Here is a 14,733-nt window from a genome sequence, read left to right on the forward strand (position 1 = left end):
TCTATGTTTGCACTTATCAGAAAACAAAAGACAGGCTCACTTAATGTACAGCGAAATCTGTGTAATGCAATCTCATTTTATGGTAATATACTGTAGATGTACATTTAAAATATATAGACAATAAATTGTACTGCAATTATTTATTATCTCAGTTTTATTCATAATTTGGTTTAAAGGTTAATGGTTTATAATCTATGAATAGAGCTTACAATGTGTAGTCCTATATGAACTTACTGTTGATGTTATACAATTTAATATCAAATGCATTATTTAAATGCACATATATATTATGTATTAGAAGCTAAATTCCTTTATGCTTATGACCTACCCATCCTGTTGCATTTATGATCACTAGTTCAACTGATTATATTAGAAGCTTCAGACAACGCTCTGATTATCAACTGTATTTGTAAGAGAGTTTAAGCAATATTCAGTTTAATTGGGAATTTTTATATCATCTACAATAATGTCCAATGTTTATGGCAAATCAAATCAAATAATGTGAAAGTTGTCTAGAAAAAAAACAGACTGCATCTATCATTTCAATTTTATGTGTTTACGGACTGTGCTTGACCTTTCCAATTGTTGACATATCGTGGTCCATAGGAACAGCTTCTAATGAGGCATCTACTTATGTATATCTATGGTTTCTGTCTTAGTGCAGTCCAAGATATTCAATATATTCTTTGGTCCGAAAAGTTTTCTATGTCTTTTTTATTATTTGCTCAGAACACTTTATTTGCACATATTTGCACTGATGAAAATATAAAAGAAGAATATTTTGGATATCTCCATATCTCAGCCTACAATCCCTGTCTTGTGGGTGAATGAAGGCGAGTTGCATCTATTCCCATCTGGACTGTATTAAGATTGAAGCATTTACAATCATGTCATACGTTGCTGACTAAGGCGCACAATCTTTGAGATTTACTATGGTTCCTAACCTCTGCAGACACAGGAAGTGTCCTGGTGACACTCCCTACGTCAGTCAGCCGATGCTCCTTATCATCCCAGCGACCATATGCCAAGTCAATGCCTCCCACGAAAGCCACCGATTGGTCGATGACTACAATCTTCTCATGATGCGCCCACAGGTAGACGGAAGAGGACACGTGGTCAGGGTGCCTCATTACCTACGAAAAAGAGAACTTTGTTATCTTTCAAACCTCATTATTTCTCCTCATGCTACTTGTGTTTTTTTTAAATGCCTCACCTTGATATTGGGGTGAAGCTGTAGTAGTGTTCGTTTGCTGTATTCACTGTTTATCCCAAGAGCCAGTTCCACCTCCTTATACAACATCACAAAGATCCGCACACCTTTTTGCTGCAAGACCCCGGATGTAACAAAACAAACAGACATTCATAATCAGCACAGCAAATCTGCCAGTCAATATTAATATACTACCAGGAAGGGGCCTGGGTAGCTCAGCAAGTAAAGATGCTGACTACCACCCCTGGAGTCACAAGTTCAAATCCAGGGCGTGCTGAGTGACTCCAGCCAGGTGTCCTAAGCAACCAAATTGGCCCAGTTGCTAGGGATGGTACAGTCACATGGGGTAACCTCCTCGTGGTCGTGATTAGTGGTTCTCACTCTCAATGGGGCGCATGGTAAGTTGTGCATGGATCGCGGAGAATAGCATGAGCCTCCACGTGTGGAGTCTGAGACTTGTCCTCCGCCACCCGAATTGAGGTGAGTAACCGTGCCACCACAAGGACCTACTAAGTAGTGGTAATTGGGAATTCCAAATTGGGGAGAAAAGGGGATAATTGTTTTTTTTTTTTTTTTTTTTTTTTTTTAAATACTACTACCAGGAAAACACACTTTAAAGTAAATTATTAAAAGGGAACAGTGAATGTGATGGTTTTATTGCCAGAGCAGTAAACCTACAGATGGACAGACAGCTTCACCGCATATATGGGTGACACAACATAGGGTTAGATTAACTCACCGCTTGCCGTTTCAGAATGGAATCAAGTCGCCAGCGGTTGCCCTCGACAACCGGCCTCTTGAGGAAGATCTCAGGGCTCAGCCTGCCGTGACACAATGATGACCTCATCAGCAGGGCAAGCATTTGTAACATCAAATATGCATAAACGTTGAGTTTCACATCACACTCTCGCCTACATAATTGTAATAGTTGACAAATAACAGGGACATAAACTTTTTCAACTTTAAGATATATGCTGTATGTATAAGAGAAAGTATATACTGTTTTATTAAGTTTTTCACCTTTTTGCATTTCACCTCTGTCTCTGACTAGTAATAGCAAGTTGCACATCATAATTTATAGCAATTGCCTATTGTGACGAGGAGGTCATCCTCCTCGTCACACTCCTCCCTCCTTTGCCTTTGGGTGGATGGCAGTGGTGAGGACTCCACGACAGCGCATCCCTCCTCCTTCCCGTGTTTTGGCACCAATGTAACACGGTTAAAATGGGAAAGGAGGAGTCGGAAACCGGCTGAACAATCAAAGTAATATTTTAATAGGAACTTAAACAAAACATGGCAGCTGCATGTGGTCTCTCTCTCTCTCCTGAACTGCTGCATTCCGCTGCACTTATCCCTCTCCTCGGCTGATTAGCCTGATTGGGGACCGGGCGTGCGTAGTCACGGCCCGGCCCCGCCTTCCTCCTCATCACAATAGGCAATTGCTATAAATTATGATGTGCAACTTGCTATTACTAGTCAGAGACAGCTGGGAAGGGACAGTCTCATTCTAGAGAGCATTTTATTGGACAAAAATTTGGATTTGCCTGTGAGTGCAGGAGTCATCTATATTTTTGGTCTGTTTTAAGAGACTGTACATTTTGAATACATATATCTGCTAAACATTAATTTGGTAAGCTTTTAAGAATACACTAGCCTATACGTAGATGACCTTAAAGCTGATAGACATTAAAAATACTTTTATATAATGAGGTTTTTAAAGGGATCGTTCACTCAAAATTAAAAAAATCTCATCACTTACTCACCCTCATGCCATCCCAGATGTGTATGACTTTCTTTCCTCTGCTGAACACAAATGAAGATTTTCAGAAGAATATTTCAGCTCTGTAGGTCCACACAATTCAAGTGAATGTTTGAAGGTCCAAAAAGCATATAAAGATAGCATAAAAGTAATCCATATGACTCCAGTATTTAAAGTCAGAAGCAATATGACAGATGTGGGTGAGAAACAGATCAATATTTAAGTGTTTTTTTTACTATAAATCGGAACTTTCATCAGCCCTTTCTATGCGTGTTCACGAGAGGACAGAGTTCTTCTTTTTCTGATTTTGCTGATTAACATTCTTCATGCAAATCACCACCTACTGGCCAGGGAGGAGACAGAAAAAAGGGACGGATAAAGCAAGGGAAAATAATAAACAAATCATATTTGCACAACAGCCCAGTAGGTGGCGATATGCACAAAGAATGCAAATCTGCAAAAAATAGAAGAACTCTCGCGAATATGCACGAGGGCTATGTGAAAGTAGATTTATATAAAAAAGGACTATTGAACTGTTTCTCACCCACACTTATCATATCATGTCTGAACACATGGATTTAACCACCGGAGTCGTATTGCTTACTTTTATGCTCCCTTTATGGGCTTTTTTGAACCTTCAAATTTCTGGCCACCATTCACTTGCATTTTATAGACCAACAGAGCTGAAATATTCTTCTTAAAATCTTTGTTTGTGTTCAGCAGAGGAAAGAAAGTCATACACATCTGGGATGGCATGAGGGTGAGTAAATGATGAGAGAATTTCATTTTTGAGTGAACTATTACTTTAAACCTGAAAAAATATCAGATGCAAACACATTCACACTGAATCACACACTTGATGGATGTCAGGCACAATGATTGAGTGATGGTGTAACACAGCACCAGGCATCTGTCCGATGAAGGTAATTGATCTGTTAGGCCATTGCTCCCAGCTGGAGGTGCCAACTGAGAGGGTGCGTACAAAATGAGCCCACTAACTTTACTTCTTTCAATCCTTTTCTACCACTTTCTTTTGGGTTTGTGTCTTAAACCATGTCCTAAATATCGCAACAAGCGATAAATCTCCACATCTCCGTTAATCTGCGTTTTTTCCTAACCAGCCACAACTGCAATAAGTGACCAAACATTTTGTCAGTCACTTGGTTTGGCCCAAACCTCATTGGTCCAAAATCCTGTTCCATATTAATGCATGTACACATCAAACATCAAGTTTGTTTTGATTGGCTGTGATTTTGTTACTTCACACAACATTTTCAACTCTAGTAAGGACAGAAATTACTTGTTGCTGGACATATATGGACAATCACTTACCCTAGAAATATCTTGTGTTGCATCTGTTTAAGATATTTCTAGTGTCACTGGTCTGTTGTTTTCAGTTTTCTATAAACCTTCCAGATATGCAGTATTTTTCTGCTGCATTACTGAACTGGAAAAGGTTATTGATTTTACACAATTTGTGGAAAACTTTGTTCTATCTTGTTGGAAATATTAACCGATGAGATCATTTCTGTGATATGTGTACTGCATTATTTTAAAAAGAAATCGATTATACCCATAATAAAGGTAATGATGAATGTATGGGAGAAGCTCATCTCAACATACCACCAATCTGTGATAAAGATCTCCTCCTCTGCCTCCTCCAGTGCATTCGCCACATCCTCCATGTACTGCTTCCCATTCACATACCTGAAACACACATCCAGTTTTCAGTTCACTCAAATCAGGCTGATATAATACCTAAAAAAATGACCTGGCTGACCCAAGCATCACTACTTTTGTGTGACTCACAATGTTGCTCAGACTTAATTACATAATTTTCATTATTCAGGTTACAAGCTGGCTAATATGGCTTAATGCTGCAACAATGAACAACAAATCATCTGTCCAGACCAGCAGTGTAGCTGTTGCCCCAGATACTATCTTGCTCCTCTATGGGGTCAAGAGATGATGGAATCTACAGTTACACTTTCCCTCTCATTCTCTCAGGTTACTCTTGTGAAGCAGCCTTCAACTGAAGACATGGGACCAGATGACTAATGCCTTCAAGTGTTTCTCTCTTTTGGGCAATCTCTGAGCCCTGGCTCTTCTATAAGTTTTTACAGATTATTTTGATATATATTTGAGCTGAAAAGCTCATGGCTGTGATAGGCAGACAAAATACATACCAGATTTAAAGGTAAAGTGTGTAATTTTCTGGATTTTAAACTACTTTCTCCTATCCCAGTGTAATATACAGAGACAACTCTAAATAAACTTTCATAGGTTGATTTCCGCAAAAAGTAAAAACACTGTAACACTGTGGTGTTATTTGTTTGAGCATCCCGACCAGCCCAGCACAGCAAATGTGGCTCAACCAATGTGGCTGTCTTGGGGGCGGGACTATTTCTTTGAACGACCAATAGAAAGTAGGGGGAGTGTTAATGAAGAGTGTTGGAAAACAATTATTTTTGCAATTCTGTTTAGCAACGCAAATGACACAGAAATGACACTGCACCTTTAAGATTGAGGGTGAACAAACATATGTTGTAGATTAACAATAATAACAAACGCAAATCGACTTCATTTTCTAACCATGTTATTATTATTATAAGTTCAGAGTGGTTTTAACTTGTTATGCAGTTGCTAAGGTGATTTGGATGGTTGCTAGGGCACTTTGGATGGCTGTTTACTGGCCCAAGTCAAAAGCTCCCACTCAAGTCTAAATGATATCCTAGTTCAGGGCTAGTCAACTGGTGGCCCGCGGGTCAAAGGCGGCCCGCAAATCATCTTTGTCTGGCACTTTGTCTGGTTTTTGATAAAATTGCCTCGCCAACTGAAATACCAGAGTGCACTCTGTGCAGAACTCAGCGGAGTTTAAACATTGATTTTTTTATTTATTGAGATACAACCTCCGTGATCTATCATAGGAGAGAGCGTAATGGTCAACTAGCATGTTATGACAGTAAATCACCGTTTGCTGATACCATTTTAATGAATGGGGGTAGCCGTAAAGTGACACCTACTAAAGTAGGTAAACTCTGCACATAGTTCATTGCAAAAGCATTGTTTAATCATGCAAAACATGTTGAGGATTAGCGGACAGGTGGTCAGTTCATGAAGGGATGAGTTGTTTCCTCACAAAAGCAGTTTACTCATTTTACGGAAGCATCTCCTCCATTTACATCCATTCAATAAGAACGCCCTCTTGTCTCCTCGCCAGTGTACCACCAGAGTTCATAGAATGTCTATGGGAGTGCCGCATTATGCTATTTTAAGCTAAGCTTGTAGGCTCCCCTTTAGAATGGCTCTGGTTTAACAATGCTCAATGGCACATGCAAAAGCATTCAGCCGTCATCCATTGTCCAGACCGAAGTGCATGTTTAAGCTTTTCTGGCTATAGTTTAGTTACACTGCTTTGGTAAACATGGATCATACCATTTAGGTGAGCATTTGATTGCGTTGTTTTCAATCAAATGTATTTATACAAATTGCTTAGTTGTGTGGAGTGCGGTCAGATCTACAGATGTAAAAATGATCACCGTATTTGTTACAGAAATGTTGTCAGCACAGTTACACATCTTATGCAATCAATTATGAAAACCGAACATTCAAAGAAAATGCACTGAAAAGTTTGCTTTTATTTACTATTCTTATCTGTTCAGGGTCTGTAGGGTTCGTAAAAAAAAAAAAAAAAAAGAGATAACGTGAAACTGAATATGCAAATATCCTGATTATACTTGGACTCTACAGCTGCGAGTCAGCCCGCTCAATCACAAACAGTATCAACTCAGTTTGTTCTTCTTTTCCCGATGATTATCTGCACAAATATCTGGCTCCTGCACTGGCTATTGTGTGCAAATTCACAATATTTGCAGGACTAATTTTTTCTTCACTGAAAAGGATGATACTTCATAGAGAAAATGGAAGAATAGACATTTTATCTATTTTTTTTATTTCATTTTTTTCAAAAAAGAAAATTTTATTTAAATGCATTCTTAAGTAAACATGACATTTCTATATGACCATTGTTTTCATTTGTGGGTTGATATAGTGAGAGGGCTTTATCAGGTCTAAATGTTCCTCCTCAGTTTTCATAATTTGTAAACAATAGCCCTAAAGTGTTAAAATTGTTTTTTGTATTTCAGATTAAAGTTGATCAAAAGTTATTTGTTAGTTAAGAGTATAAGTCATGTTTGTTCATCAGCCAGATATTATGAAGGAATTTATGGCCAGACCGTAAACAATTATAATTCAATATACAATATAAACTGTGACTATTTTAATATAGAGACTTTTAGAAGAGTATTTCAGCTCAATGCAATACAACACAATGCAAGTGAATGAGTGTGAAAAGTCCAAAAAGCACATAAAGGCAGCATAAAAGTAATCCATACAACTTCAGTATTTTAATCCATATCTTTAGAAGTGATATGATAGGTATGGTTGAGAAACAGATCAATTTTTGAGTCTTTTTTTGCTAGAAACTCTTCTCCCTGCCCAGTAGGAAGGATATGCATGAAGATTGTGAATCACCAAAAACACAGAAAAAGAAGAATGTGAAAGTGCAAGTTAAAGTGCAGCCTGACTGAGCAGGGATGATAATTTTTTAGTAAAATTGTCATTAAAAACTTAAATATTGATCTGTTTCTCACCCACACCTATCATATCATTCAGAATACACTGATTTAACCACTGGAGTCTTATGGATTACATTTATGCTGACTAATGTGATATTTGGAGCTTCAAAATTTTGGCACCCATTCACTTGCATTGTATGGACCAAAACAGCTGAGACATTCTTCTAAAAAAATATTTATTTGAGTTCAGCAGATGAAAGAAAGTCATACACATCTGGGATGGCATGAGGGTGAGTACACAATGAGAGAATTTTTATTTTTGGGTGAACTATTCCTTTACATGTAAATCTATGGGATTATTTCACCCATTTTCATATCCGCCAGGTAAAAGTTGGATCACTCAGTAAAGTAATGGGACACCTCTCCTCATCATATCGAACATTTATACTACAGATATCATTATTGTCCGTAGCACAAACAAAGTAGGATTTTAGTATAAATATACAACAGTTAGTTCCAGTCCTCGAATCTGATTGGATGTGAGAGGTTCCATGAGTACTGATGGTCTCACACCATCAGCACTCAGACCCTTCACTGTGTGTATCACTCCACTTGTGTTCATGCCATTTAAACTAAAGTGTAAGAGAAGTGCAGATGTGATAAAAGCTACTGTATATCTGTCTCTTTAAATTTAATTGTGACATTACATATTTTAGCCAGCAGGTGGAGGTAAAAGACCATTTTTGCGTGTAATATGAGCCAGTTGGTGACGTGAAGTGAGTCAGTGTCACTCAGTGTTTATATTCAACAATACTTTGTGATCGCTCATATTACTACTACACTACTAAAGCTAGGAAATAGCTCTAAACGGCTTTAAACTAACAACTTCGGCATTAAGGCTCACCACAGCTGAGAGACACAATAGACTGATTAATTACACAAACTCAAGGCTCTTAACTCTTACTGGAGTTTATTGGGGAGGACAAAATGGCGGAGGACATTGCGGTTTCTATAATGAAAGACTCTTGCACACCAGCTACTGCGAAATAGGGAGGAATAACCCCGCTTGGACGGCTATTTTTCCACTGAGAAAATAGTATGAATTTGACCAAAATGACATTATCTTCAGAAATCTGACCAACAGACTACAGCATCATCAACAGGTGATCGCACACGCTCCATCTCTCTCTCTCTCTCACACACACACACACACACACACACACACACCCTTGTTTCTCCAATAACATGTTAGAAACAGCCCAAGCTGTGATACTAGTAGTTCTAAAGTGATGTTTTTGAGAGGCTTGGACGCTTCATTTGTTTTGAACCAGCAACGGCAGATTCTGATCAGTCGCGTAAGAAAGTAGTTCCATGCACAAATGTGTTTTTGTGACCGTACTCAGTTTTTCCTATTTTTTTTTTTATTTACTTGTTCATTGAACTGTTGTATATAAGCAATATCACACAAACAAGAGTGCGACAAGAGGCCCTAAATCAGCACTGCTGTGATTCGGCCGCAGGTACCGTAGGTAATCACAGCAGTGCTGATTTAGGGCCATATGGCACTCTTGCTCATGTGATATTGCTTAAGTAAACAATCTTAATAAATATCCCTACAAATGATTTAAATCGCCTGATTTATGTCTCATATGCAGTGCAATATTTACCATTTTGACTGAATGTTCTTCTGCTCTTTGGCGAAGGAAGAAAAGCGATGATCCTTTAAGAAATTGCTGCCGTACTTCCGCACAAAATCATCAAGGGCTTGCCCCCACCAGCGGGCATGACGGTAACTTGTGAACTTCAGTACTAGTGTCCTTAAAGAAGAATACAGCTCTATCACTTTGCCAAATTGGTGCATGTCAACTGGCTATTGCTTTAATAACAATGTGAGTTCACACACCTGGAGAGACTGTCTATACGGACTCCATGCTTTGTCTCAGTGTCTTTAGTTTCCATTTTGATGCTAAATGCCTTGTCCATCAGCAGCACGAATGAGATGGCACCTGTGTCTGGCTTCATAAGGAGAAGACAAGAGTCCTTCACCACCAGCCACCTGGAAAGACCAACACTTTAACCAGGCATTTAACCAGTACATGGTAATTTCAATATTTTTTTCTCAAGGTTAGTACTAAAAATACACATTATTTGAGAATGTATGACCCAACACTGACCGTTTGGACCAGCGGTAGCACATTTTGCTGTGGCCACAGCAGTTCAGTCCAGGAATACGGTGACCCCCTGACCTTTTGAGAACCATGCCCTCCCTGAGAAGAGGACATGTCAAATGTCCAGGACCAATCGTTACAAATGCAAGAATTTATCTATCAATAATTACAGGGTTCCCATCCTTTTTGACCATAACGTGTCCATGACCTATCCAGTTGTTTGTAATTACTGGACAAGAATTTTTAAAAATCATTCTATTTCAGACAGATTTACTAAAGAATCATTCAGACCAATTTGTAAACCAGTATGACCAATTCATTTAAAAGAACCAATAAAAAAATAAATAAATAAAGATTCACTCACAAATTGGACATCACATGGCATGCAAGTATGTTTAACTCGACACAAGAGTAACATATACAGTAGCAGGTATACAAGCATACTGTATACACTATTTACATGTCCTTTATAATGTCAAATTGTCTCTGATACTTCCAGGTTTATATGACCATGGGAACCCTGTACATCTGTCCTCTAAGAATCTAAGCTTCAATTTGAGCCAATAAGCAAATAACTCTTACAAGCCTTTAGGTCCCAAGTCATGAATGAAGGACAACTGACTCACATCAATAAATTCCATCTATAAAGGATAAAAAGGTTTGTTTGTTAGAAAGACAAAGAAAAACATACTGAAATATTGTACATAGTACATGGTCCAAATATGTACATACCGTTGCATGGTAGTTTCTATACATTGGCATTTTAAACAGCCTATTCAAGTAGTCTTCAAGTTGTCTCTGTTAAAGAAAGCACATTAGCCAGTCAGCAGCTAATGTTAACCAGCTTTAAATTTAAGAAGTATACCATGGTAAACTGACTTTTCGACTGGAGACTTGCTCTTCCCTGGCCAGTTCTTCTCCTCCTCCCCGGGGTAGATTTGGCATATTTCGTTCAAGGTTCCGGTTAATAGTGTGCCTCCGTTCTGCATGACTACAGACCAGAAGAACCACAGAATTACTAAGTCAGATGAAGACATCCTAAAATTAAGACTTTGAAGAAGATTTGCTTTGATTTTAACATTTTTGATCACTGCATACTTTAGTTCCCATACATCCATTTGTTCTATAAATTTACCGTTACTCTAAAATGTGCACAACGGTAATAATAAAGAATGAGTAGGTGTGTTAACATTTGACTCTTAGTGTAGACCGATGATAATATTTGATCTGGTCACCTGCGGGAGGGCAGTGGAATTCTGATGAAGGCCTTGTAAGTGCGGAGTTCCCTGTGAAGCTCCATAAAATGTTTCTCCTTCCTCTTCACGTACCAGGTGAAGTTCCCATGCCTTAACTCGATCTTAAACACTGCGGGAAGCACCTGGATACATCAGATTAGTCATTGTTAAAGGGACTGCTCACCCAAAAATGAAAATTCTGTCAACATTTACTCATCCTGGTGTAGTTCCAAAATCCCTATGACATTTTTTCATGAAAGGAAATGTTAGACAGAAAGTTAGTGTCAGTCACTTTTACTAAATGGGAAAATTATGAAATGAAAGTGAATGGCGACTGAAGCTAACAAAGCCATAAAGGTTTGGAACAAAAAAGTGTGAGTAAATGATGACAGAATTTTCATTTTTGGGTGAGCCGTCCCTTTAACAATGATATCTGGTATCATTTGTATCATGATATTTGGGTGATATCTGAAAATTCCAGATATTTAAACCTACTTCAAAAAGATAAGTAATCACTGTTATTAGTCAAATTCATTAACATAGACTTTTGTTTCTTTATTCTTAAGAAACATTTTTTTTTTTTTTTGCATGTGCTAAGTATTTGTGTATATGGTGTCCAAATCTCCAGGGCAACATGTAAATTGCCTTGACAACCTCTAAATCTCCTGGGCAACTAATTAACTTCCTTAGCCCACATAACTAACACATGAAAGGAGTGGGAGATCTCACCTTCGAAACACTTCTCTGGGAGGTGATGTTGAAGCGATCTTGGGCGGAAGTGAAGCGTTCCACCTCCAGGATTTTGGCGGTAATAGGAAATGCTGTAAGAAATACACGCGCTCCAGATTCTTTGAAGCCCTTTGTTTTATACACAGCTGAGAAGGGGATTTTGTTTTCTGTGGAAATATTTGGAATTGATTAGTCAATTACACTAATTGCTTCAATTAAAGGGATAGTTCACCCAAAAATAACAATTCTGTCATCATTTACAAGCCCATTTGAATTTAATTCTTCCGTGGAGCACAAAAAGAGATGTTAGGCAGAATGACAGCCTCAGTCACCATTCACTTTCATTTTATAGAAAAAAAGATGCAATAAAAGGAAATGGTGACTGAGGCTAACGTTCTGTCTAACATCTCCTTTTGTGTTCCACGGAGAAAAGAAAGTCATACAGGTTTGGACCAACACGAGGGTGAGTAAATGATTACAGAATTTAAACTTTTGGGTGAACTATTCCTTTAAATATTGTGGCATGCGAGTACTGTAAGTTCTTTCACACTTAGATTATTTTAGGTGGGTAAGATTTTATGAATTTTTTTTTTTTTTTACCCGCACTGTTGGAGTCCTGCCCATCAAACTCCTCTTCCCCATCTCCAATGTCGAGTTCTCGTGTGTCCAGGTTCTCCATGATATCAGTCATATCATTGGCCACCAGATGCAGGGTGCTGACCGTGGGTTCTTGCGGTCGCAGCATGGCTAACAATCGGCCTGCTGGCCAGGGCACTCCTTTGACAAACAAGCAGAAGAATGCAGAAGTTTGCTTTTGAGAACATGTCATCTTCTCAACACTGCAGGTGGTATTAATTAGGGGGAGTGGCATTCTCATTCTAGGGAGGTATTGATTGGACAAAATAAATGTATAGTTGGACATAACTCATAATTTTTGGTCCGTTTTTCCAGAAGATAAAAAGACTTAAATAACTGAAATGTGTACATCTGCTAAAAGATAATTTTGTCAACCTTTAGGAATACACTAGCATACAGACGACCTCAAAATCTAACAGACATGGATTTAAAGCTACAAAATTCCAATGTTGTTTTCATTGGCTCTGATTTATGTGTGTGCGAGTGTGTGTTGGAGGACAGAGAATGAGGGTTAGCGAAACTAATTTAGAGCTGAAACAGGAGACAGACCTTTGCTGACCAATAAAAGTTGACGAATCGGACAACAGACAGCAGTCTGCAACCTCCATCCTGTTCCTCTTTCTTCTTAACCACTCACAAATAGCTTCAGGAAGCATAAAGGCACCACATGCAAAGCCAAAAATCCCCCTTTTGTCCAGATACGCTTAATGTACCACAGCAATAGCATTCATTCATGTCACAACAAGCCTCAACTTTGTACAGACCATTCAGAGGAACAAATTCTATGCGGAAAAAGTGTGTTTTGCCTTAAACTCGCACATATGAATGTGACAAATGTAACCAAAATACCGATTCTTGCTGTGAGAATATCGATACAGCAGACCGATCAAACAGTGAATTCAGCAGTAGATTAAAAATAGGTCAAATTGGGCCTGGGTAGCTCAGTGGTAAAAGATGCTGACTACCACCCCTGGAGTTCGCTAGTTCGAATCCCAGGGCGTGCTGAGTGACTCCAGCCAGGTCCCCTAAGCAACCAAATTGGCCCGGTTGCTAGGGAGGGTAGAGTCACATGGGGTAACCTCCTCATGGTCGCTATAATGTGGTTCGTTCTCGGTGGGGCGCATGGTGAGTTGAGTGCAGATGCCACGGTGGATGCAGTGAAGCCTCCACACGTGCTATGTCTCCGTGGCAATGCGCTCAACAAGCCAAGTGATAAGATGCGTGGGTTGATGGTCTCAGACGTGGAGGCAACTGGGATTCATCCTCTGCCACCCGGATTGAGGCGAATCACTATGCGACCACAAGGACTTAAATAGTGTACTGGGAATTGGGCATTCCAAATTGGGTGAAAAAGGAAAAAAAAAAAAAATAATTCAAATTTGAATGTGAGCTGGCCTGTGGTGTCCAGGTGAGTGTTAAACCAGGTTTATTTTATACTCAGTGCTTGGAGTGGAGTTCTGCTGAAGCACAACTCTTGTTGCCATGGAGGTAACCTGAAGCCAAAGCAAATTACAATCATCAAGATCTTCAGAGATAAAACCATTAAAAATCAGTCTTAGTTCAGCCACTTCTCTCAAGTAAGCTGTTAGCTAACATAAAATGCTGATTTGGAAAAAGCAGATTCTCATGACCTCCAAATGAGGACAAATATAGGCCAACTCTCACTTCCTCTAATGATTCAATGATGCAAATTCTCTTGGAAAGCAGCCCATTTTAAGGGGGCATAATATTGCAAAGCTTGGGTTTCAATTACGTCTGGGCTCGGGTATGAAAAGAATGAGTCGGACACAAAAAAGATTGAAATGTCATGTAGCTCTGTTATATTTCTCTCTGAAACAAGACAAACAGTAGAATCTTTTAGAAAAACTGACTGAAACTGAGGTGTGTCTGGTAAATGCTTCTAATTTTAGTATCCGAAATTGTGCACTGGACTCGGAAAGATCAGAGAGCCAGCCTCTGTTTTTAAGAGCAGTTTCGAGGCCTGAACTTTTTCAATGAGGCCATGAAGCGGGAGATCGGTGCTCTTCGGCTGTTTGAGACTGAGGTCTTACTACAGAGGGTTCCCATTCAATTGGCTCTTGTCCACCTATTCAGCTCTACATTACAGTCTATCCCAATCTGCCACTTGCTAAAGCAAAATGTGGCCCATGTTGGATCATATAACAGCCATGAATGGAAACCTACAACAGTATAAACTGCCATAAATAGGTTGCTGTGGTGGGTAACACAGTTTAAGGGTTAAAACAGCAATGTTTGCCACTGTAACAAACCACATAAATGTAGGAAAGGGGTCTTGATTTTAGTTCTACAGCAGTTAAAGGCCAAAAGACCAGCATTGGACCAAATATGTTTTTCCTAAAAAAACCTCAGACCTACTAGTATAGACAGATTAAAAGGCGCTATTCAAATCTTCTCTGTG

At 39.0% G+C, this 14,733-nt stretch overlaps 1 protein-coding gene across 2 annotated transcripts in view; it reads right to left on the reverse strand.

Annotated features, from left to right (window-relative positions):
• The window catches only part of LOC127434487 (phospholipase D1-like), a 41,234-nt gene that overhangs the window by 13,028 nt on the left and 13,473 nt on the right, over nt 1-14,733 (reverse strand). For both annotated transcript variants that reach the window (XR_007896053.1, XM_051687307.1), the window contains exons 2-14: nt 12,279-12,455; nt 11,679-11,845; nt 10,950-11,092; nt 10,594-10,705; nt 10,447-10,512; nt 10,297-10,355; nt 9,721-9,813; nt 9,450-9,602; nt 9,214-9,363; nt 4,593-4,676; nt 1,950-2,031; nt 1,214-1,324; nt 945-1,133 (exon numbers count right to left, since the gene is read on the reverse strand). Coding sequence is in view for 1 of the 2 variants with exons in the window: in XM_051687307.1 (XP_051543267.1) it covers nt 945-1,133; nt 1,214-1,324; nt 1,950-2,031; nt 4,593-4,676; nt 9,214-9,363; nt 9,450-9,602; nt 9,721-9,813; nt 10,297-10,355; nt 10,447-10,512; nt 10,594-10,705; nt 10,950-11,092; nt 11,679-11,845; nt 12,279-12,423 (1,554 nt within the window). In the remaining variant the exon portion in view is untranslated. The remainder of the gene's footprint in view (nt 1-944; nt 1,134-1,213; nt 1,325-1,949; nt 2,032-4,592; nt 4,677-9,213; nt 9,364-9,449; nt 9,603-9,720; nt 9,814-10,296; nt 10,356-10,446; nt 10,513-10,593; nt 10,706-10,949; nt 11,093-11,678; nt 11,846-12,278; nt 12,456-14,733) is intronic.

This window comes from Myxocyprinus asiaticus, chromosome 44, assembly GCF_019703515.2.
Source record: "Myxocyprinus asiaticus isolate MX2 ecotype Aquarium Trade chromosome 44, UBuf_Myxa_2, whole genome shotgun sequence".
NCBI lineage: Eukaryota > Metazoa > Chordata > Actinopteri > Cypriniformes > Catostomidae > Myxocyprinus > Myxocyprinus asiaticus.